The 26,300-nt window shown below is 32.3% G+C and overlaps 1 protein-coding gene across 2 annotated transcripts; it reads left to right on the top strand.

Annotated features, from left to right (window-relative positions):
- The first annotated feature begins 8,238 nt into the window (after positions 1 to 8,238).
- LOC143075713 (uncharacterized) lies at positions 8,239 to 26,012 on the top strand. 2 transcript variants are annotated; one of them, XM_076251268.1, is made up of 11 exons: positions 8,240 to 8,558; positions 11,108 to 11,192; positions 11,629 to 11,770; positions 12,838 to 13,027; positions 13,643 to 13,669; positions 15,202 to 15,310; positions 17,501 to 17,532; positions 19,740 to 19,842; positions 20,660 to 20,725; positions 21,767 to 21,859; positions 22,680 to 26,012. In XM_076251268.1, exons 1-11 carry the CDS (start codon positions 8,326 to 8,328, stop codon positions 22,809 to 22,811), a joined length of 1,212 nt encoding a protein of 403 aa, XP_076107383.1. In that variant the 5' UTR covers positions 8,240 to 8,325; the 3' UTR covers positions 22,812 to 26,012. The 2 variants fall into 2 exon arrangements, with proteins under 2 accessions (XP_076107384.1, XP_076107383.1); XM_076251269.1 differs by lacking the exon at positions 13,643 to 13,669 and having other exon boundaries at positions 8,239 to 8,558.
- The last annotated feature ends 288 nt before the right edge of the window (positions 26,013 to 26,300 follow it).

Genomic DNA, 26,300 nt, shown 5'->3' on the forward strand with positions numbered 1-26,300 from the left:
TATTACAGTCGTTTCTTACAATTAAATTCTAAAGTCCATTTTAAGCCAGCGTAAGTCATGAAGAAACGTTGATGACGTCATGGTCACATGACTGAATTATGTTAATGAGATGTCAGCCAATCAGAAGACACGTTACATCCAAAATTAAAATCATTGTAGGTTAAATACTCGTACATTTCTATTGTAGGTTGTATTAACCAGGACCCAAGTTGTCGTTCCTGGGCTAAAGATGGTCAATGCTATAAGAACCCGGAATACATGCTATCAATGTGTTGTGAAAGTTGCCGTTGTAAGTGTTTATTTCTTTATCTAAGTCGTGTTAGATGAGGGATACATAATGTACTGCATGTACATGTTCGCTCATATTCAATTTTTGAGAAATTGGAATTTTGCAACTGGCAGTGTGGTATGATAACCAATGAGACAACTATCTACAAAATCTCAAATGAATAGAATGGAAGCAATTAGAGTCAGCCGAACAGCCTTCTACAGTGTGAAAATCATATACTGTATATTCGGCTGTAAAAGGCTCCGAAATGAAAATTAAAAGCCTTTTGACCTGAAAAAATGACTAATTTAAAACAAAACAATTTCGAAAATTAAGTATGACAGACATTTCGATTCTTGATTTAAAAAAAAGTATTTAATAAAGCTTTCAACCTCAACAATTTTACAAAATTACTGAAAATCTTGATTATCAATGAATGTTTTTAATAGATTCTTCGTAAGTTTGGGTTTTTTTTCACGCGTCAAAAATGTCACTAAACTACTAGTAGTTCATTTCATTTGTTAATGCATTAGTAAGAAGTTAAGATATATTTTTTTCATAAAAAAAAAATCCTTAAGCTAAAACCTCATTAACATTATTACAAAAAGTAACCAAAAAAACCCAACTGCAAGGGATATCAAAAACGGAAAGCCCTTAATAAAATGTCTTATTAGAAAATTTAAAGACAGCACACAAAACACATCACAGAAAACTGAAGACTGAGCAACACAAAACCTACCCAAAAAAAAACAACCATGCTCCACATGTGTCATCCATTCAACAATATCAATGACATAAACTATTTTGTATAATTATTAAGGTGGTACCCAACACTTATACTAAAATTAATTTGGCTCGTTTAATTTTCATAAAATTTTGTCAAAGTACTTACTTTGACCCTTTTACAAAAATATAAAAATTTTAAAAAATTTGAATCAACCGTTTTAGCAGAAAAATTACACTGGTTATATAGCAGTTTGACAAACAGTTATTTTGATCATTGAGAAGCTTGATATTCCCTTAATAACACAACGTAATTAAAACGTTTAGCTGATTTTACAGAGTTATCTCCCTGTTGTGTTAGGTACCACCTTAATTCAAGAATTTTCTACTGCAGGAATGGATACTGTGATGAAAAGAATAAACGTTACAAAGAAATAGCGATGTTATTAGAATCATGAGTAGAAATGAGACTTATATCATTTAATATTAAAATATATATAACAGCTTGTGAGCTTTTAAATACATGACAAAAAGAGATACGCGTATGTGATTCAGAATTGAATTTTCGTATGCTGTATTGTACGATTGCTTTTACCGCAGACTGGTTTCGCCGTTCTGTGTCTGAATCAGTTTTAATGATCAGCTAGATTAACTGTTATACTGTGTCCATTTCCTTGCAAATAGCATTGAACATATTTCAATTTTAAGTTTATTTATTGATCGTGTATATATATATATATATATATATTTGTTCTTAAACACCAACTTATATTGTATTTTCACAAATCAAAATATACTATTTACATATAAGCCAAATCTAGCCCAGTAGTCAGCACTTCGGTGTTGACATGAATATCAATTAAATGGTATTTTTTTTCATAAATTTCCTGTTTACAAAACTATGATTTTTTCGAAATACTATTAAGGATTTTCTTATCCAAGACATTGATTACCTTATCCGTATTGGGCACAACCTTTTGGGATTTTAATCCTCAATGCTCTTTAACTTTGTACTTTTATATCTATTTTGATCTGAGCGTCACTGATGAGTCTTATATAGACGAAACGCGCGTCTGGCGTATTAAATTATATTCATGGTACCTTTGATAATTGTTTACATAAAACTTTTAATAGAGTTGTAAATGACAGTATTTCATTTGTGTGGACAGAGTGTGTTATCATTACGAAAAAGAAAATACATCCAAAACATCAAAAATGTAAAAGGTTGTTTACGACAGTGAAAAACAAATGTAGATACCAGTTGGGGAATTCGAAAATCTTTAATCCATTCACAACATATGACTAATGATCATGTAGAAAACCAAAAGACAAAAACGACAAAAAGCATTATAACCCTACACAGAACACTTATAAAAGCGAAAGATACCAGAGGGACATTCAAGCTCATAGATCGAAAACAAACTGACAACGCCATGGCAAGAGAAAGACATACACGACCTCACCAAAAACTAGGGGTGATCTCATGTGCTCTGGAAAAGTTGTGAGATCCTGCTCCACATGTGGCATCCGTCGTGTTGCTCATACCATTACAAACCTGGTAAATAGTCTATTTCGGTAGGTCACATTCGTAATGAAACGGAAGATGGTTTGTAGTTAAGACATATGGAACATTATCTGATATCATTTGTGAATCGGATATCTAATAACGGTCAAACAACTCGTGACGGAGTCCCTAAAATTAACAAAGGGAAGATTGCAACTTCACCATTTGGAACTCTTGCTTTATAATAGCTTCGTTGTGAGCATCAACCCTTTATCAAGGAAATCATGATAGGAAATACAAGCCTCGGAATTTAGTATCAATTGGGTGTTTTATATACTTCGTATGCAGGCGCTGTTGGAGTGCTGCTACATAGAAATGAAAAGTTAACAATCGGGAAGCTGAAATCATCTCTTTTGTCGCAGTTTTGTTTTCAACCGACCCAAATTGACAATTTGCAGATGTAAGTCAAGCCTGATATGAGGTAGACTTAACTGTATCTGTTGTATCCTTTATCTCTAGCTCGATAGTCACCAAATTTCAAATATGTAGTGAGAGAACATCATCTATATAGTGGAAAGTAAAGTTAAAGGATAGTCGTATCTTAATTAAATTAGTTTCTTCCTAAGAAGTCCCTGTATGAAGTCAGCCTCATAATAATAAGTCGTCAAGTAGATGGCTGACAGTCTGTTGAAAAACACGTCCTCCTAACGTAACAAATATGTTGTCAATCAAGAAATCAAGCATCTTGAAAATGTCAGTTTCAGAGAATTTTTTGTTTGAATCATAGTGATTCTTCACACTTGAAATATGGTTCATCCCTCCCCAAGACAACATACTTGTATCTACGTTGGTCATTCTTTTTAATGAGATAAAACAATACCAGCTCTTTCAATTCCTTTTAGTTCATTGCGACACCATGAATTCAATATTCCTGCTGTACCAAAACTTAGATCTGAAATCGTTGATACAAGGCAATATATGATCGTCATGCATTCGATGGTGATTTCTATATTTGATATATTTAATCAAAAATTCAAAAAATCAAACTTTCATAGAGTGAAATAATCAAAATTGCACGTTAGGTTTAGTATTTTCAAAGTTTGATCAAATTTTTTTACCTATCAAATTTAAAAACAATATTTAGAATTTTAATATTTTAATTATTTGGTTAAAATTTTAAAATTTCAAAACTTTTACACAATTTGGAATTGTGATATTTTGAAACTTTGATCAAAATTCCAAAAATCTAAAATTTTAAAACTTTTTAAAAGTTTGAATTGATAAGTGTTACACGGACCTTTATCGCATAGCAGGATATTTAAACCATAGATTTTACACAGATTTGGACATCTACTTTTTAGCTCACCTGACCTGAAAGGTCAAGTGAGCTTTTCTCATCACTTGGCGTCTGTCGTCCGTCTACTGGGCCAAATTTAACAGAACTTTGCCACAATCATCATTATTTTATCTAGTTTAAAAATGTGTCTAATGATCCGGCCAATCAACCAAGATGGCGGCCATGGCTTAAAATAGTACATAGGGGTAAAATGTAGATTTAGCTTATATCTCTGAAACCAAAGAGTTAAGAGCAAATCTGACGGGGGTAAAATTGTTTATCAGGTCAAGATCTGTCTGCCTTGAAATTTTCAGACAACTCAGACAACCCGTTGTTGAGTTGCTGCACCCGAATCGAAATTTTGCAGATTTTGGTTATTATCTTGAATATTATTATAGATAGAGATAAACTGTAAACAGTATTAATGTTCAGCAAAATAAGATCTACAAATAAGTCAACATAACCAAAATTTTCAATTCACCCCTTAAGGAGTCGTTGCCCTTTATAGTCAATTCAAACCATTTTCATAAATTTTTGTAAATTTTTGTTAAAAATATTTTCCACTGTAATTACTGGGCCAAGTCATTATAAATAGAAATAATTCTGGCAACAATAATGTTCAGTATAGTAATATCTACAAACACATCACCATCACCAAAACACAATTTTGTCATGAATCCATCTGTGTCCTTTGTTTAATATGCACATAGACCAAGGTGAGCGACACAGGCACTATAGTTCCTCTACTGGAGTGGCGATTTGGGATTCCATAGATGTTGAAAGTTGTTCCATTTCTTTGTAGATTGAGTCCCAGTCGGCTTTGTTGAACATGTATTTCTTACGCTTTGACTGTTTGATATAGTGTGGAATTATGTCAAAGTCTGTGACTACCATGACATGATCACTGATACCAGGGATGCTGGTTGAAGATTTACACAATGATGGATTATTTGTGAAAACAAGGTCTAGTAAGTTATTGTATCTAGTTGGTTCTCTTTGTACTTGAATAAGCCCAAGATCTATGGAGGTGTCTAAAAGTGCTTGTTGTACTTCACGGTCTTGTGCCCCTGACTTCATTACGAGGGTGTCCCAATCAATGTCAGGGCAGTTGAAGTCCCCTAGCTACTATGATCATTTGTTTATATTTATTACCGTCAGCAAGTTTGTTTATTGACTCTTTAAGTTTGATGATGTCTTTCATATTACGGTGTGGCATATAAAATGATGCCAAGTATAGTTTAAGTCCTTCATACTCTCTAGTTTTACTTTTGTCCATACAATTTCACATTCAGTGACAAGTTCGACTTTTTCATCTGATACCAAGTTTGATTTAAAACCTGTGAATACGCCTCCTCCAAGTTGGTCTTAAAGACTAACCAGAGCTCCTCGGTTGAACTGCAGTTTGCAGCTAGTTCTTTGATCTTTTGATGGTGTTTTCATGCTTTTAATTCATATTATTAAGTTATAAATTATTTATTTAATATATGAACATCTTCAATATTTTATTTTTGATTGTACTGTATTTTTGATGATTGCTATTTAGTCGGTGCCGGTCAAATAGCCACTGCCAAGCATTTATCGCCTTATCTAACAAAGAGCTTCGATTCTTTTGTTCTATTTCAACTGGGTTTCCGCCTGTGCCTGTGCTCCAGTATATACATGGTCTTACATGTGAGCAAGAAATGAGAAAATGTGAGCCAAAATTTGTTCCTGTGAAAAAAACTCCAGTGGAACTAATATCTGGGAGAACTTTTTTCATAGATAATTTCAATATAATTTGTTCCATCTCTATGAAATAAGTTCCACACTTTACCTGGTGAAATAAGTACCGGGTTGGTGAAATTTGTTCCTTACCTAGTGAAATAGGTTCCAGGTTTATGAGATTTGTTCCTTACCTGGTGAAATAAGTTCTGGGTTTGTGAAATTTGTTCCTCACCTGGTAAAATAAGTTCTTAGTCTGTGAAATATGTTCCACTGGTTAAACAGGTTATCTTATATACTGAACATTTGTCATCAATGAGTTAAAAGTTATCATTCAAGTGCATTATAAAAATAAGTATATATTGATAATATAATAAATGAAAAATGTAAATCATCCAATAAAAATCTTGTGGACTAGAGCAAATGTTTAACTATAAACGTAAAAAATATCAAAATGTCGGTCCCACTTTGAGCCAGAAAAAAGTAGGATAAAAAAAATCTTTCAGAAAAAATTAAAGTAACAAAGACGAACATGAACATATGAACTAATTTGAAAAGGACAAAATAACTGATTAATGATTCCAAAAAACATGAAGAAACAAAAGACACTCTCTTTTGAAACTGTTCCATGACAAGTACATGTATGACTAGAAACAGGGCCATGACAGTTAACAGGAACCAAGGAGGAATACCACATAAAACATAGATACAAATTATGATAAATTATCATCACTTTATCCTGTAGAACTTTACAGTCATGCCTACAATTGCACACGTATCCCATGCCAGCACACTCAGTACAGCATTTAGGACTCATTTAGCTTGCTTTATAATTTAAGTGTAACAAGAAAATGTTTCGCTGCGCAATATGTTGCAAAGGTACTTATTTCAGTGAAAATAGGTTCGAGAAGAACTTATTCATTGATTTTTTTGAAATATGTACATATTGGTCTTGAACTAATATCACAGGAACTTATTTAAAACTTTTAATATTAACTGGAACATGTGGAACACAATTCATATGATATTTGTTCCGGAACTTATTTCATATTTGGTCAAAAACTTAGTTACGAAACAAATTTTACAGTGCTGAAACATATTTTCTGTGATATAAGTTCCGGCGGAACATATTTCTTATGAAATTTGTTTCAGCGGAACAAATGTCACGCCGGAACATATTTTTTGTTACAAAAACTGATATATCAGGAAGAAAAGGAAAGATAACCCCGATGTCGCACAGGTAAGCCTCTGGTTCGACATAAAAATAGTAAAAAATAAACAAACAAATAAAAACCCACACACACAAAAGTAAAATAATATTTTATTTCTATAAAGATTTACATTGTACAATGTTTATAAGTAACAAAAAACTTAGAATAATATTTAGAAATGTTTTGACCAATTAAAAATTACCTTTAATTATCTGCGATCCTGTTTTGTTTTGGGAAGGCAAGGAGATCTGTCAGAAAAGACCGTTCAACTTAACGTCAGTTTGAGATTAAATATGTATATGATAGACTCACTCCCAGACCCTACTATGTCAGGAATTATAGAAGAGGAAAGTTTTACGTATGACAGCACTGAAGCACCTGCAAATTCCTCAACTCATACGCCTACCCGAGGACTTTCATTTTCACAAGATCCGGATATTTCACACGAAACTAGTACTGTACACCATCGACGTGACTCTGTCTCTGGACCTCATTTAGAAAAATTTCTTAAACTGATCAATACAATGTAAGTTTTATAACACTGCACTCGCACAACCAAAGTCATTTTCACAGTTTGATTAGTTGCCATCGCTAGTAAAAAAAGGGGGAGTTGTTTTATTAATTATGCTGAGGCTTTGATAATTTATAGTATTTATTAGTGTCAACCTATGGTGTGAACTGGAAGTCTCAACATAATCATATTAGTGTCTATAACAAATGAATCTATGACAAAAAACGAGTTTGAACCCATTTTACAGTGGGGCGATTTTTTTTAAAGGGGGTCGAGTTGGTGAAAAAGTGGGCGATTTGCCAGTTGGGCAAATTTGTCCTGTTTCCATTACAAATATTCACTACAGCATGGTGCCTTAATTGAGTCAACTTTTAATAGTGCTGGGGGATGATTTTCGTTGTCCGACTTTTAATAACGTGGATGATGTGTAACGTTAAATGGATAACATGTTAGGGGAATTACTTGAACTTAACTTTGTAAATACAGATTTTTAAACTGGAATCAAAGCGAAGTTTAGCCATTTTTGATATCAACAAAAATAGTGAAGTACGAGAAAGAATTGACAGACGACACCATAAAGGCTATCAAAGTTTGATTGAAAGTGGTCACCAAGCAAGCAGAGTTGCAAAAAGCTTAGGAATAGCTAAATCTGCAATTTCCAGGCTTTTGAAGTGTTGTCCGATCGGTGGTAATACGGAAAATGTGCCTCAAGAAAACTGTCACCAAACGGCAAGTAATTACAAACACCCTGTAAAAAGTTTCGCTATTCGACCCTAAGGATATCACAAAAGAATGTAACACTTGCACACCTGCAAAAGTATCCAGACGAACTGTTCAACGAAAATTGCATGAATTAGGGTACACCAGACGATCTGTTTGGAAGAAAATTGGCATCTATAAAGATTTACATTGTACAATGTTTATAAGTAACAAAAAACTTAGAATAATATTTAGAAATGTTTTGACCAATTAAAAATTACCTTTAATTATCTGCGATCCTGTTTTGTTTTGGGAAGGCAAGGAGATCTGTCAGAAAAGACCGTTCAACTTAACGTCAGTTTGAGATTAAATATGTATATGATAGACTCACTCCCAGACCCTACTATGTCAGGAATTATAGAAGAGGAAAGTTTTACGTATGACAGCACTGAAGCACCTGCAAATTCCTCAACTCATACGCCTACCCGAGGACTTTCATTTTCACAAGATCCGGATATTTCACACGAAACTAGTACTGTACACCATCGACGTGACTCTGTCTCTGGACCTCATTTAGAAAAATTTCTTAAACTGATCAATACAATGTAAGTTTTATAACACTGCACTCGCACAACCAAAGTCATTTTCACAGTTTGATTAGTTGCCATCGCTAGTAAAAAAAGGGGGAGTTGTTTTATTAATTATGCTGAGGCTTTGATAATTTATAGTATTTATTAGTGTCAACCTATGGTGTGAACTGGAAGTCTCAACATAATCATATTAGTGTCTATAACAAATGAATCTATGACAAAAAACGAGTTTGAACCCATTTTACAGTGGGGCGATTTTTTTTTAAAGGGGGTCGAGTTGGTGAAAAAGTGGGCGATTTGCCAGTTGGGCAAATTTGTCCTGTTTCCATTACAAATATTCACTACAGCATGGTGCCTTAATTGAGTCAACTTTTAATAGTGCTGGGGGATGATTTTCGTTGTCCGACTTTTAATAACGTGGATGATGTGTAACGTTAAATGGATAACATGTTAGGGGAATTACTTGAACTTAACTTTGTAAATACAGATTTTTAAACTGGAATCAAAGCGAAGTTTAGCCATTTTTGATATCAACAAAAATAGTGAAGTACGAGAAAGAATTGACAGACGACACCATAAAGGCTATCAAAGTTTGATTGAAAGTGGTCACCAAGCAAGCAGAGTTGCAAAAAGCTTAGGAATAGCTAAATCTGCAATTTCCAGGCTTTTGAAGTGTTGTCCGATCGGTGGTAATACGGAAAATGTGCCTCAAGAAAACTGTCACCAAACGGCAAGTAATTACAAACACCCTGTAAAAAGTTTCGCTATTCGACCCTAAGGATATCACAAAAGAATGTAACACTTGCACACCTGCAAAAGTATCCAGACGAACTGTTCAACGAAAATTGCATGAATTAGGGTACACCAGACGATCTGTTTGGAAGAAAATTGGCATCAGGGTTTTAAATCAAAAGAAAAGAGTTGCTTATTGCAGGAGTAAACTCCGTTGGACTGTTAACAATCAGTGGAAAAAAGTTATATTTACAGATGAGATGATGATGGTGATCAAACCTTGGAAGTTACATTTAAAGTTTGGAGGAAGTCAAATGAAATTCAGCCATAAAATTAAAATTGACATTAAGTTTGTGATCTATTACTATCATGACTATACTCACTCCCAAAATGTTTGTTTAATTTATGTTCTTATAGATAAAGCAAATTAAGCCTTCTTGGGTCTTTCGGCTAGAGATTAAACAAAATTTATGAAAATTGTAACACTGCCCATCTATTTTGTAAAATGGTTCATTCATTTTTGTCATTATTTACATTATAAGAACAGACAAGGTCATTTTAGACATTTCTCTCAATAAATTCAGGCATTTATGTAATATCTGGAGATAATGGAAACAAAGCTTTGACTAGACTATCGATTGCAACTGGAAATGACAACATACAACGTACATCCTACTTATTGACAGTATCATGATTCCTTACAATTTATTTACCGCTTGTGGTGACCTTTGATATCTGAATAAAAGTCTTATTTATAACCTTGTTTTAAGATGGCATTGTTAGTTCTTTATGTTAAAAGTTATGTAGAGCACAACTAATGAAGGGTATTGTTTAGATTAAATGTAAAGAATTCTATTGTTTTCTGAATTGAATACAAGGACTTACAAAAGTGCATTCATGTGCATAACTTTGTGAAATATAAAACTTTTGTGCTATATATATTCAGTCAATGCACAAGTTTATGTAATCTTTGTACAATGTAGTACAACATTTATATGAGTTATATAAATTTTATTTGAATCCATAAACTAATATTATATTTAATTGAATTAGAATGAAGATTTGAAATTTATGTTTATTTTAAGTAATAAAATTTGTAAAAAATTTTGAATATTGATAGATTTAAAGCAATTTTTTTTTTTTGGCAAATTAAGTGTAGAATATGGAGAAAAGAAAAATGAGAGAAAACAATGATTTTACAATGGACAGGTCGATTCCCCTTATGCACATGATGCATTGTTAAGAAAATATTTGTCTCTTTATCATGTTTTTGTAAATACTGACTCTTTGTTTGTTTATTGTTGTTTTAATAACAACATAATGTTTCAAAAAGTTTGAAGCAATACATGTACATGTATCTCTTTGAAATCATTAAATGTTTTCTTGGAATTAAAACAAATAGAGCATGTAGAAACAGGATAAACTTGTTACTCAACATGATTAAGATTGTATATGCAAGATTCTGATTTTAGTCAAAATAAATTTGAAATTTAATTCAATTTTTCATCTACATTTTGTTTTGAAAACGTCAAATTCCTTTCCAAACCACACATCTAAAATCCTTTTAATGTCCTCATGTGCCATGGCAGTCATGAACAAGAGAATATGAAAGCTTGTTTTCTTAACAGTAATTTCATCATGTGTACATACATGACATGTAATACATTTTGTAACTATGATAATAGAATAAAGATGTTGAGGAAAAATATAATTATATTTATATATTAGTTGTCATGACTGATACCTAAACATATAGGTAATGTTTAACTTACAATATACAATTTGGAATGAAACTATTTTTGTAAATTCATGCAATTACTTTACTTTTTCAGTGATTTTCCAACAGATGTTATGTGCTGTAAATTTACACCTGATGGTTCAATGCTGGCTGTTGGTCTAATTGATGGGAAAATTTTGGTAAGTATAAGTGGTCCTAAATATATGTATTTTTTTTATTTAGGTCCAGGTTAAAATTTTTGGTCCACATGGTCAAGGTAGTTTTTGATGAAGTTGAAGTCCAATGAACTTGAAACTTAGTACACATGTGCCCTATGATATGATCTTTCTACTTTTAATGCCAAATTAGAGATTTTCCACCATTTTCACGGTCCACTGAACATAGAAAATGATAGTGCTGATGGGGCATCCATGTAAAAAAGGTACTGGGGACACATTCTTGTTATTCATGTTATTATCATTATTAAGCATATTTTTTCCCAGTTGTGTAGAATACTATGCATTATGAAAAGTCTTTTGAACTTCCATATTTGCAAGTTCCTGTTGTCATGGTTATTATCAACAAATAATGATAAACATGATGATTTCCAACTAATTGGTATTGTTTTATCTGCAGGTATATAACCACCTTGAAAACCAATTATTATACAGTCTACGAGATGAAGATATAGATACATTTCATCTACCTGTCACACAGATAAGATTCCCTGCTTTCCCATTTACTGGAGTGGTAGAGGATAATAAACTACTGGCATCATGTGAGTTTATCATTTATTATTTGACTCACTCTCTCTTCCCATTGACTGAATCCAAACTACTGGTAATCTGATGTCAGTGATCAGCTATGTATATTTCAGTTACAAAAATCAGATTATTTGTTTTTTTTCTTCATAGATATAAGAAGATGTGGTATGAGTGCCAATGCGACAACTTTCCATCCAAGTCACAATCTGTAAAAGTAAACCATTATTGGTCAAAGTATGGTCTTCAAAAGGAGCCTTGGCTCACACCAAGCAACAAGCTATAAAATGCCCCAAAAATTACTAAAAAATCTACTGACTTCTTATTTAGTCAATTTGACAATGTCATCAGATGAGAGTTGTAACCTGTGAGCAAATTTCAGATTTTTGTGAGATATCTACTTTCTTTTTGCAGATATTTTTTATTTTTTCAATGTTGAATGAACTTAAAATTTTGTCACCAATGTTGATAGTACTATTGAACAGAATGACTTCATGTTTGGCCAGCAGCCTAATACTTCGAAAGTAGTTCTATGAGTTGGGATATGTTGAGCATGACAATATGTGTACTCTAATAATTTAAGACATATTTTGTGGAATGATACATGAATATCCTAGGAAATTCATTCATCGCATACATGTAGGTCTGAACATTTCACTGACTAAGTTGAATAAATTTATTGATTTGACAGGACAAGAAATAACCTATGAATGGTATAGAAATCAGAATTGTTGTCTGAATTTATTTTCAAATATCGAGGGCCCTCATGGGGTTTTTGATTATGTGATTACTTGGCCGTTTTTTTAATGATTATTTGATTATTAAGCCAAATATTTCATGATTATTTGATTACCTAGGACTGTATTTTTAGTTTATGATTATTTGATTACTAAAGATAAGCAAATATTTAATGATTATGTGATTATATTGGCAAAAAAATGGTGATTATGTGATTACTAGGACCCCCCCCCCCCCCCATGAGGGGCCTCAAATATCTTCAAATCTCATTGAAGTATATTTCCTGAGGAGAAAATTCTCAAGTTTTATATTTCTTTTTTTAACTTTAACCTGTTTATATTTTTAGATGCATCAGGACATATAAAACTATGGGACTACACCACTGGTTCTTGTCTAAACACAATGACAGAAAACAGACAGTCACTGAACGTGACATACAGTTCTGATGGCCTACGCTTCGTCACCACAGGAGAAACACCTGAACTGTTTGTGTATGATAGAACAACTAGGAAAAAAATACTAACATTAGAGCCAAGGTATAGATAAAGAATCAGAATGATAAAGAAACAAAAAAAATTTATACATATTTATATTTAAAATATTTAAAGGTATTTCTTTTTGATATCATGCTGAAGTGCATCTAAATGAGCATTATTGTTTTGAAATTCATATAAGGAGTTGAAATACTGACAAGGAACTGTTTTTAACTGAGGTCAGAAATGTTCCTGAAATGTACCGGTAAAAGAAAGATGGAAAATGGCTGCATTGATCAGCAAACATAATGTCATTCACAAAATATGGAGTTAAATAATTGATAAATTTGGAATGGTAATTTTAAATTTTATTTTGCAGATCTTAAATTGATATGACTACTACTACATGCAGTATATGTTTTTATGAAATTTGCAGAAATTACCCTTAATCTTCCTTTTTGTTGCATACATGTACATGTATTAGTACAAAGTAATATGAACGTCACTGAATTGCCTCAAAATGCACTTTGAAATTTTTCAGATGCTGTACAATTTAATTGAATTATGCTTAGTTGAAAGGCTCATACAGGTAATGACAAGTAATTGTAGGATTTAGATGTACATTTTAATTATTTGTATATTAAAAGATGTTGATGTTGTTCATATTTTTTATTGCAGCATATCAACTCTTTCTTTTTCTCCGATGCAAGTATTTGTATATTTTTAAAGACATTTGGTAAAGGAATGCACTAAGACACTGTGACTATGTGAAACTTTATAATATCAATGTGTTTTGGAAAAAAGTAAAAATAAATATATATGATAAAGATGAACACCAAGATATGTCTCACCTGTTTGCAATTTTAAGATGCAAATATTGAATCCAAATGGCAATACATATACATTAAATTATGCAAAATCTAGAGTGATATATGTTGGTTTAAATCTGCTTCACTTGGACTTGGTGTATTGTTTGCTCATTGGCAATCATACCACATCTTCTTACCTTATACTGAAGTTTTGTATTTAGTTAAATGTTTTGAAAGTTATTGTCACTTCACAATTTAGATGGGATCACAGTGATAAAACATATTATACTCATGCACTTGGTTACAGCGATTTTTTTTTAAAAGTTACTATTATTAAAATGCTGATTAAAGTATATTAATTTAAGCCATGAATATGTATGTCATTTTCTATTTTTAGAAATTGTGTTTTTTCCCTCAAGATTTAAAAATCAAAACAAAAAGTTTTTAAATATTATTTTTTTTGGGGGGGGGGGGGGGTAATTCACAACAGCATAGTGTATTGCTCAAAAGCAAAAAAAATGATTATTAATTCATAACATTAACCAATTCTAAGTTCTTTGACAACAGTAATTCTTGTCAAAAACCTATTATGTATCAAAAATTGAATTACAATCCGAATTTAGACCTGTAGCAAGCGCAAATATTGTTTCAATTTTTGCTCCAACTGTTCAGGGTTGGACCTCTGCTGTTGTATCCAGCTGTGCTTGGCAAAGCAATTTATTATATCATTGTATAGATAGACTCAAGTTTTATGTTTGATTTTATGAACATGATGTAGGCCTTGTTTCCACAAATTATTGAAAACATAACAAAAGAATCCATACCTTTTAAATCTATATTCAAAATGTATTTTGGGCCTCAGTGGCCAAGTGGTCTAGGTAGTTACTACTGTAATCACTAGCCAGTCAACACTGAGGTTGTAAGTTCAAACCCCCCTTGTGCGCGTGCACTCAATTCCAATCTTAATTGACTATGATTGTCAGTTTTCCTGTCGAAGGTCGTGGTTTTCCCCGGGTACTCCAGCTTCCTCCACCAATAAAAACTGACCGCCACGAAATAGCCTAAATGTAGTGGCAGTGCTTAAAAGTGGCGTTAAAACACCAAAAATCAAATCAAATCAAAATCAAAATGTATGCAGTTTTAATGAAATTGATGTACTTATTTGAACAGAATTATGAACACTATTTTTATCTACTTTATACCACTAACAAGTGTGCGTTATATATGCTATCAAATCAAGAAAATTTACCTTTCTGAAAAATTTATTTGCATCATGTTGAAGGTAATTACAGTTATATAGAAAAGAAAAAAAACTTCTTAGAGATCATACATAGCATACTAAATTTTACCAAATTGATTAACAGCAATTCATATTAATTCTGTTATAATGCTACATTGTTTCTTAATTGTTTGCAATCCGATTTTTAGTGATACTCATCAGAAATTAGACGGCCATTGTTTTAGAGTATTTGCAGCTCAATACCACCCTGATGAACCACATCTTTTTCTTTCTGGAGGCTGGGATGACACAGTGCATGTAAGTAACAAATATTAATGAGGTGATAAGTTTATTCTTAAGACATCATCTTATAACTGCAAATATGCATATTATAAATTCAAAATGTTTTGCAATCTTTTTATTATCCTAAAAAATACTTAAATTTTAGATTTTTATATCAATATCTGTACGCAGCTTTTACTGAAATTGCAATAATAAATCTTGTGTTTTTGGGATACGATTGCAATCTGTAGACTTTTACCGTTGACTCAGGGCTGCATTCCCTCACGTCAACCGTTTTATTCTAAACATTCAGCAACATCTCAGATTCTTATGATTGTCTTGCTTTAAAAGGTAAAAACAAGCAAAAGGATTGAACATAAACAACTTTCCTGTAATGTTCTTCTCATAATCTTCATGTTTGATATTTCCCTTGACCTATATGCGTGTTTTTAACAACACGGAAAATCAGAATTAAGCAGGATTTATATTTAGTGTTTTTATAAATTTAGAAACACGTCAGAGGGAATTCCCCAGTTTTGATAAATGCAAGAGTTCTCTGAATTCCGATAATAATTCTATTTCTGTCATATAAGAACTGAAGTGGAGTTTTTCCATATTTTACCGTTATGAAACTGATATTTGATACTGTAGTTTCCCCATGTGTAAAGTTCAAAGACAAAAACCTAACGAACTGACAAGATGACCGATTTTAGACTACTGTAGGATACTCTCATAAAGAAATGGAGAACCATTTATCATATTATTTAATAAACGTTCTTGTTCCAAATCGCAAGTCGCGGGTTTGTTTATGTATTAATGCACATGCGTATAGTTTTCTTGATTTCAAGGGGTATCAGATTGAGTGGTTGCTCTGGATTCCCCGCTTCATTGATTAATTTGAAACTCATTGGATTCTTTCTATGTCTGTCTGCTATTGAGGGTTATTGTTGCTGCATAATTTTAAATCATATGCGTCATTTAAATTAAGATAAATGTAGTGTTTACCTATAACACCCCTTCAGCCGAAATGGAGTCTTCCATATTATCGTTTCGAGTGGTCTCCCTTCCGGAAGTATTTTCCGTCAAAATCTAAAGTCGAAATACGACTCGTCAAGAAAAATTAACTCGTTAGATGTCGATAAACGTCGTATTATATTAAGAACGATCTCAATTTAAACAGAGGAGTGTGTACGGAAAGGAGTCATGCCCACGGACCCAAAGGAAATTAATATTTAAAGAGTTAGAAATGGGGTTCCTCCTAGAATTAACAGTGATAAGATACGAAGTGAAATACCTTCTCTCACTCTCAGTGACTGCTGTGGAAAGTAAACTTGGAATTGATAGTACAAAAATAAAACACAATAAGTACATTGCTCATACACTTGTATCCGGGATTGACTATTTTTAAAGTTGAGTGACTATTCAGATTATTACATTTTGCATGTGCAGTTGAATTAGTTTTGAAAATAATACTATCCAGCTGTACCAGGGCTGCCAAAAATGCGTGAGACTCTAGCATGTTCATGCTTTTTTGTGGCAGTATCCTTGGATCTATTTTTTACTTCTTTGATATTTTTAATTTTGGCCAAATCTCTACCATTTGCTTAATGAAAAGTTGGCAGAACTGCTATACATGTACATGTGTCAATGAAAACTATGGCAATTGTATCCCTCAGAGCATTCTGCTCTTTGATTTTCCATTAACATTCACAAAAATAAATGAATGTGAAGTATTCTGATTTATCACTATATAAAGTTATTGTCATCAGAAGTAAAGAATCCTATGTAATACAACATTTTGAAATCATTACCAGAGTAGTTTGATGATAGACATTATGATAGCAAAATATCATATATAAACCAATGAATGATTCTTTGTCTTTAAAAGAAAAACATATAATGTATAAAATTGCATGTCAGTATAAAATAATATATATTGATAATTCCCTCCCCCCCCCTTATTTTCCAAGAACACCATGAATTTGAAGGTTAAAGGAAAACCACATTTTCTACAGGCTTGTATACAAACTTGGGTTAAACCACAAAATTAAAAATCAACAGAAATACTTTTTTTTTTAATCATCAAAAATTGGTACCAACAAAAAAAAACGGAATCCACAGTATCATACTTTCTAGGACACTTTCAAATTCTGATACATTATTTAATAGTAAAAGAGTAACCAATGTAAAAGATATTATGATAATTTTGAAACAATTTTATTTCAGTATTGGGATGACAGAAAGAAGCATTCCATTAGGTTTGTATTTATTGTATCAATAGCACAGATCATTACACTTCATACATGATAAAAATCATTAAGGGGACTCCTGGGTATTAATCAAATTTTTTTTCTAATATAGGAATTTTGCACCAAAGGGAGATAATTTGGAGCTTTTTCAATGATATAAATATTTCAAAAGTCATCTGGGGCCAAACCGAATCGTTTTTTTGGGGTTGATTTTTGTACCATATAAAGTAATAACTAATAGTGTAATAAATAAAATTTGTAATGAAAAAATAAAGGTTTAATTTTTTGCTGAAATTTTTGTACCCACGAGCCACCTTAATTACAAACTTAAGTTTAATTGGTTACAAGAAGTTCAATTAAAATATAAAAAGTGTTCGTCTTTTGAAGAACCGTGATTGAAATTGATATGTAGGTATCACATGCAGTCTTGAAATGATTCCTGATATAAACAATTTAATGATAGATCTTTGTTAGTCTCTGCAAAAATTATTCACAACTTAATATCTAGCATCTTATCTCTGGTGCTTGACACATAGGTATAAGAGGATAGGATATGAGTGTTAATGAGACAGCTCTCCATCCAAGTCACAATTTTAAAAAGTATACCAATAAAGGTCAAAAGAACAGTCTTCAGCACAGAGCCTAGGCTCACCGTGACCAAACAGCAAGCTATAAAGGCCCCAAAAAGAACAGTCTTCAACACAGAGCCTAGGCTCACTGTGACCAAACAGCAAGCTATAAAGGCCCCCAAAAAATACTAGTGTAAAATCATTCAAACTGGAAAACCAACAGTCTAATTTATATAAAAAACAAGAAACAAGAAACTCATATAAACCAGTGATTTTGCTAGCGCTCGTCACTTTCGTATTTTACGAAAGGGTTTTCTCATTGACGAAAGTTTTTCAAATCAATTTCGTCACTTTAATTTTGAAAGTGTAAAAAGAATTTCGCAATAAAAACTATAAATCTACCTGTCTTCATGTTTTTGACAAGTTTATGACCTCCAGGTAATTAACATTTTCAACAGGTGTTACAAGTTGTGATTACAACTAATCCGCTTATCGCCATCAGATGGGTCACTTATCCGTTATTTATTAATTAACCCCATAATTGAATGACCATCATTATTATTTCCCCAGGAAAATCAGTCAGTCGGCATTTCAACAACCAGGAGTATAATTTCGTCATTTAATCAAAAATGTAACAACCCGGACAGTTCGCATTTGAATTTCAATATTTCCCAAACGATCACAATCTGAAGATAGTTTGTCGTAGATTCGTCATTCGAAGGCATTTTCGTCATATTTGATTTAAATTTTCCTAAAAAACTTTCGACAATTTCCATTTAAAATAAAGAACTTTAATGTTTTTATTCAAAAAGTTCACGAGAAAATGTTTTAAACAGGTGCTTCCTGTATTGTGTTCTACGCATGCGTGAAGTATTCCTTTGACTATTTATAGACATTAAAAACGTAAAATACGAAATCATTTAGAATCAATTAAACGAGAGAGACAAATATATATCTCTTACTAAAGGAATTTAAATCGAAAAATGATAATTTCCTGATGAATCCGGACTCGTTTTGAATTTATTATCCACGTGTCACTTCCCGTTTTCGTTTCATTTTAAAACCGAAAGTAGTAAACGTGATCTAGTGTTGATTTGTTTACAACCTCCTTTCAGTCATTATAATCGATCCAGAAAGGATTTTTATACATTTCCAACTTGATAGAAATGATTTCCAAATATCGACTTAGACGTTTTATAAGGATAATGATTATGCAGTGAAATAATCATTGCAAATTAATTTCTGCTGTGATTCCTTGTTTAAAAAAAAAATAGAATCCAACTTTTGTTGATCAGGAATGACCCCTGGAACAAACTGAAGAGAAATTGTGAACTAAATTTCTGGATTCCATGTCAGAATCTTTCATAATAATGGCCAATACAGTCAAATCATACATTAACTGCCAATCAAGCTGGTGCCTCAATCCCTTAAAATCTGACTAAGTCAAAAGATGAAGCTAGTATTAATATACATCATTGTTCCATTGCTTTTACACAAAATAAGGTTGATTTTAATAGCGCGCAAAAGTGACTAAAGCCCTCAAAATCCTAGCTTAAACCCTGATATAAACCACATCAACAAAATGTCAGTATTATTATATTTTTTTCTATTTAGATAAGATTCTTAATGATATTTTTTCCTTTCCAGATCAATAAGTGGTCCACATATATGTGGTGATGCAATAGACATTGATCCTATTGGTAAAAGAGCCGTCTTAACTGGTTCGTGGAGGAGAAAATGTCCATTAGAGGTTGGTTAATATTATAACCTCAATACCTTATTTATAAATACACACAAATGTGTTAGTGTGATGAGCATGTTTATATTTTAATGTTTGTATCCAATCACATCAGAATTGTCCCAAGAGCTATGACTGATTCAGTAAATTGAGATAGTTTTGCTCTTGTGATATTTTTGTTTTATTTGACAATTTTCCAAGTTTTCAAATTTGTTATTTCCAAATTTTCAACCACTATAATAATTACAAACAGGTATCGACCCAGTGGTAGTAATAACATAAACTGTACCAATTTTATTGCACTAGGTGTGCATTTCAACAATTATTGTCTCTTCAATCATGTGCAAGGCAAAAATATTTAAATATCCAAAATCTTTAAAAATATTGAAGAGTGGATCTAACCAAAAAGGACCTACAGAATAGTCAAATCCGGACAAGGAATCAAAGCTTTGCATGAGACAGATGTATTATTTATTTAAAGTTTTTTCCAAAATTTTATAACAGCAAATTTTACCCAAACAATATCCATATTTGCATGCCAATATGGTAGTACTGGCTACTGGACTGGTGATCACTCAGACTCACAGTGGGCCAGCAGGGGTATTTAATTTTTGTTTTGATATACACTTGATAAGCTTGTTGAAGACCATACTGTTGTCTGTAATTGCTTACATCCACTTCATTTGAACTTTGATGGATAGTTGTCTCATTTGCAATCATTGTAATGACCTGAACTATAACAAAACAATTTTCATAGTTAATCATTTTACAAGTTGTGTTATGCAGCATATTCTTAAACTACTTTTACTATGCCTATCATATATTTTAGGTTTGGGATTTTGATACTGGAAAGAAGATGAAAGATATTCCCTCTGAACCTCTGTGTCATTGTCAGGTAGGACTAAGTCAGAATTAATGTATACTGTGGATTCATTTATTTTTGTGGGTACCAATTTTCGTGGATTAAGAAAAACTTGCATATTCGTGGATATTAAATTTTCGTGGTTTTGCTGAAGTCTGCATACAAACCTATAGAAAAATTATCATTCGTTGAATATTTAATTTTGTGGTTTGACTGTGCCCACGAAATCCACGAAAATTGGTATCCAACGAATAATAATGAATCCACAGTATATAAAAAAGAAGATGTGGTATGATTGCCAATGAGACAACTCTTCACAAGAGACTTGGGACAGGCACATACAGAATGTGGCATGGTTAAACATGTTAGTTGGATCCCAACCTCCTAACCTGGGACAATGATGTAACAATACAACATAAGAACAAACCATAAACATCAGTTGAAAAAGGCTTTATTTATCAGATGGATGCAAATAGAAATATCTGTAAGAAAAGCACATAGTGGATGTGGCCAAGTAATTGTACATCCCAACAACAAAAAGACACCCAGGTACAGATCTAAGAATACTTGCAGTTACTGGCAGCTAGTTCAAAATCAAAAACAACTAATAAAAAATATCATGCATTTAAAACTAAATTATGTTGGCTTTCTGAGCAATTTCAATTTTATATCTATTAATCTAACAACAGCTCATTTAGTTTATCAGGGTTCCCACTCTGTCTTGAAAACTGTAAGAGATAACTGTAATGTTATGTCAGTGGTTTCAGACTTTAAAATATCCTTTCAATGTGTGAAAATGTCAAAAACCATGGAAATGCACTTGAATTCTTACATAGGCAGCTTCTCGTACAATGTCTGTTTCTCCTCCTCAAATTTCACATTTATGCCTTCTACTTTGAACTGTTTAATAAATTCTATACATGAAGGCATGTCCATATGTCTTATGGTCACATTAGTTTATTGTTATTTCATCAATGTATTCTGATACAATCCTTGAAAATCGAACTTCTAGACATTTTTGTTGCAGAAAGAGTTTGAATCTTGGTGTATATAATAACTTATGTTTTGTTTCAGCTTTACTGTTGTCAGTGGTTGGCTAAGGAGAGTGTTCTATGTGGAGGTTCTGATGGAAACATGGCAAAAGTAGTAAACTGGTCTACATTAAGTGTATGTATGCCATACAAGATATTATTAACAATTAACAATTAAAGATTTTGCCAACAAAAAATAAAAATGATGTCTTGTACAAATGGAATGTAACTGGATAAGACTTTAACTACTTGGTTGTATTCATAGACGAGTTGCCATAAAAGAGGCTGTTTTATGCTAATTCCTGTTTAAATGAAAATCATCAAGCAATATGGTTCAATTTTTCACATTTTAAAAACATGCATTCAGTCATAAATTTCATCATTGGAATGCATTGTTGACCAAATAGACACTTCTACCATTCATGCACCCTTTGGGAGTTTATAAATATATTCTCATAAAAAACACCAGCTGAAGTAGGGTCAAAAAGAGGAAAAAAAAACAAAATATACCTGCCACAGCTACTGAACCAAACATGGACAATAATCTGCTAGGCCTGCTGATATTTGATTATTTTATTAATACAAGAAGTATAGTTATGCCTAAAAAATAGTTCCACCACAGTCACAATGAAAAATACAAAACACTGGTGGATTAAACCTGTATAAAGCAGTTGAAATTGGAAAATATTTTATTTGAACACTTGTTACAGTAATGGTTCTATAAATTCAGAAATTATTTCTACGTTTTCATTAATGCAAAAAAATGTGACAGTGGCAGGTTCACAATAATAAAAACATGCATTCATAATTTTAGTAGTAATTTTCTTTCAGAAACCTTTTGTCAATTGTATAGATTAATTTGTGCATTCTCCCCAGCGGTCAATGATTCACAGTAATAAATGAATTCATTTATTTCTAAATTAACAGTTCATAGGTTGTTGGATTTTTTTTTTCAGACAAAAGGCTTACTGACAGATCTTCCCCAAGGAGTGTACTGTATAGACAATGATAAAATAGGCAATAAACCACTGATGGCTGTCGGTAGTAAAAGTAGAATTTATGTGATGAAACCTGAGAAAGACTTTTAAACAAGAGATGGCTGTGTGTGGATGTTGACGGGAAATACAGATAGTTTTCACTTGTGATGAATGCAGACTAAAATTACTGTTTGTTATATATTTTTGGGGACATTCTTGTCGAATTGAATATCTTAAATTTTAGTGATTTTTTTTTTCTTTTAAATTAAGTACTTTTTTTAATGGTCTACTTTGGATTTGCTATGTCTATGCTTCTCCAAGCCTATGTCAATTCATAAATTCAATGCAATATAAAAAAAAGAATATCTTTTCTTTCAGATTTTGTATTGTATAAAAGATATTTGATATTTTGCTTTTGAGTCAAAGTTTTGTATTTTGGGTTCCAGAAATTATCTCCCTTTAATATAGTTATGAGTTTTAATATATTTATGAGTTATCTCCCTTCAACATATTGATGAAGGTTTGAGTATTATAAAGTTCTAAAAATCTTTTACACAGAACAAACATTTTGGCAACAAAATAAGTGAAAATTCATATAGTTTTAGTAATAAAAATGCATTGAAACTTTGATTTAATAGTATTACAGTAGATACATGTTAGAACATTCAACAGTGATCTCAATAGAAATTAGAATTATAATGTATTAAAACTAAAATTATCTTTAAAGAGGTTTTTGTATGATAATAAATTTTGTGAAAAGAATTAAATATTCAGTACGCACTTTGTTGACTTGGCTTCACCAGGTGATCATTGAATTTTAACATGAAGATGTGCATATTAATATGGCTTTTTGGTTCATTTACAAATCCAAGGGGCAGGCCCCTATGCACTTATATTTTTTTTTATATTATTCAGTTTGCTCTTTGTTATCGCAAAATCTCATAAATGCTTTCATCTTGGCAAAATCACATACGTGAGACATTTTTATACCCCCGCTTTAAAAAAGGGGGGGTATACTGTTTTACCTCTGTCTGTCAGTCCGTCCGTCAGTCCGTCAGTCAGTCCGTCCCATGAAACTTTCGTCACATTTTTTTATACCCCCGCTTTAAAAAAAGGGGGGTATACTGTTTTACCTCTGTCTGTCAGTCTGTCCGTCAGTCCGTCAGTCAGTCCGTCCCATGAAACTTTCGTCACATTTTTCTCAGGAACTACACATCCACCCTTTCTGTAATTTGGTATCAACATTTATATATGTTAGCCATACCGTGTGATGCGTTTTCAGATTCATCACTTGACAACTTCCTGTTTACCGAACACTTGTATGATTTTACACATGATAGCCAAGTTGAAAATTTTCGTCACATTTTTCTCAGGAACTACACATCCACCCTTTCTGTAATTTGGTATCAACATTTATATATGTTAGCCATACCGTGTGATGCGTTTTCAGATTCATCACTTGACAACTTCCTGTTTACCGAACACTTGTATGATTTTACACATGATAGCCAAGTTGAAAATTTTCGTCACATTTTTCTCAGGAACTACACATCCACCCTTTCTGTAATTTGGTTTCAGGATTTATATAAGTCAGCTATACCGTGTGATGCGTTTTCAGATTCATCACTCGACAACTTCCTGTTTACCGAACACTTGTATGATTTTACACATGATAGCCAAGTTGAAAATTTTCGTCACATTTTTCTCAGGAACTACAATACAAGGATTTCTGAAATTTGGTTTCAGGATTTATATAAGTCAGCTATACCGTGTGATGCGTTTTCAGATTCATCACTTGACAACTTCCTGTTTACCGAACACTTGCATATTTTTACACTATTAATATTATCCACTTGCGGCGGGGGTATCATCAGTGAGCAGTAGCTCGCAGTTTCACTTCTTTGCTTTGTCTGCTGGCAGCTTCAGCAATATATAGGTTTGTGATTAGGTCATTTTAAGGAAAATCATTGACAGTAGGCCAATGAAATTAGGTATGCAGATGTATCATCATTTGCACTTCTCATATCCATGGAGATTTTTTTAATCAACCAATCAGTCATGGTATATTAATTGGAACTTTTGCATAATTTACATGTTAAGGTTTGTGATTAGGTCAGGTCAAGATTAGTCACTAACTGTTAGTCAATGATTTTGGGTTGTAGTTTTATTAACTAATTAACTCAGCCATGGAAACTTTTCATAGGTTACATGTAAAAGTTTGTGTTTAGGTCAGTTTATGGGGAACCACTTATGTTAAGTAAATTTTAGTAGGTATGTTATTGTAAAAGAATAAATTATTCTAATTTCCACTGCAATAATTTGACCTTGAACCTTCAATCAAGGTTCAAAGTCTTTGAATGTTTTACATAGATAACATATTTAAGAATTGCCATTTATATGCCCCACCTATGAAAGTAGAGGGGCATTATGTTTTCTGATCTGTGGGTCAGTTTGTCCATTCGTCCATTTGTCTGTTTGTCCCTCTATCTGGCTTTAGGTTAAAGTTTGGGTCGAGATAGCTTTTGATTAAGTCCAAGTCCAATCAACTTGAAACTAAGTACACATGTTCCCTATGGTATGTTTTTTCTAAATTAAATGCCAAATTAGATTTTTGACCCCAATTTCATGGTCCACTGAACTATGTACTATGTGTACTATGGACACATTCTTGTTATTTTAAGATTTGCATGGTGTTTAATGTATAAAGAAAATAAAAATTATTAATCATTCATGCATATATAGTGCATTTTGAAGGACAAAAAAAATGAAATATTGTTCTTCCATTAAAATGGATCACAAGGAACAATGCACAATATGTAGAAGACATTAATTTACACACTAAAAAATAGAGTTAGGTACAAAGTACAAACAGTTTGATCATGCATAATATATATAGTATTTATTATAGTGTTTGTTGTTTGTTTGTATGGTTCAATCTAAAATATTTATGCCCCACCTACGATAGTAGAGGGGCATTATGTTTTCTTGTCTGTGCGTCCGTTCGTTCGTCCGTCCGTCCTTCCGTCCGTCTGTCAAGCTTCAGCTTCAAGGTAGTTTTTGATGAAGTTGAAGTCCAATCAACTCAAATCTTAGTACACATGTGCCCCTTGATATGATCTTTCTAATTTTAATGCCAAATTAGAGTTTTTACTCCAATTTCAGGGTCCATTAAACATAGAAAATGATAGTGCAAGTGGGGCATCCGTGTACTATGGACACATTCTTCTTTAAATCATAAGTTATCACTAATATCTCACTTCTGTGTTGTGTATTAAATGTTATCAGCATTGCAATAAACATGAATAAAACAAATACTGTTATTATTTTGATGCACTGTTCCACTTTACCTTATAAATTCATCTATAAAAAGTCCATCACAGATACCAGGCTTATCAATATATATGCCAGCTAGCTAACAATTGAACCTAATTTGTTGTACTTGTTTGTTTGTTGATTTGCCTGTGTCAAAAGTTTCAGAATTTGAGACAATCATGCAGCATAAACTATTTGTATTTTAAGCTGTATACTTTTAGAAGGTAGACCTTGAAGCTTCATACCTTGTAAACAGATACCTTATGTTACAGTTTCCATCTGTCATAT

The sequence above is a fragment of the Mytilus galloprovincialis genome, chromosome 5 (assembly GCF_965363235.1).
Source record: "Mytilus galloprovincialis chromosome 5, xbMytGall1.hap1.1, whole genome shotgun sequence".
In the NCBI taxonomy this organism is placed as follows: Eukaryota; Metazoa; Mollusca; class Bivalvia; order Mytilida; family Mytilidae; genus Mytilus; species Mytilus galloprovincialis.

Excerpts from the sequence above, each read along its gene's own strand:
- LOC143075713 (XM_076251268.1), top strand. The coding sequence starts at position 8,326 with ATGTATATGATAGACTCACTCCCAGACCCTACTATGTCAGGAATTATA. Across the intron at positions 11,193-11,628 it reads TAATTGATGGGAAAATTTTG|GTATATAACCACCTTGAAAA; the intron begins GTAAGTATAAGT and ends TTTTATCTGCAG. Across the intron at positions 11,771-12,837 it reads TAATAAACTACTGGCATCAT|ATGCATCAGGACATATAAAA; the intron begins GTGAGTTTATCA and ends TTATATTTTTAG.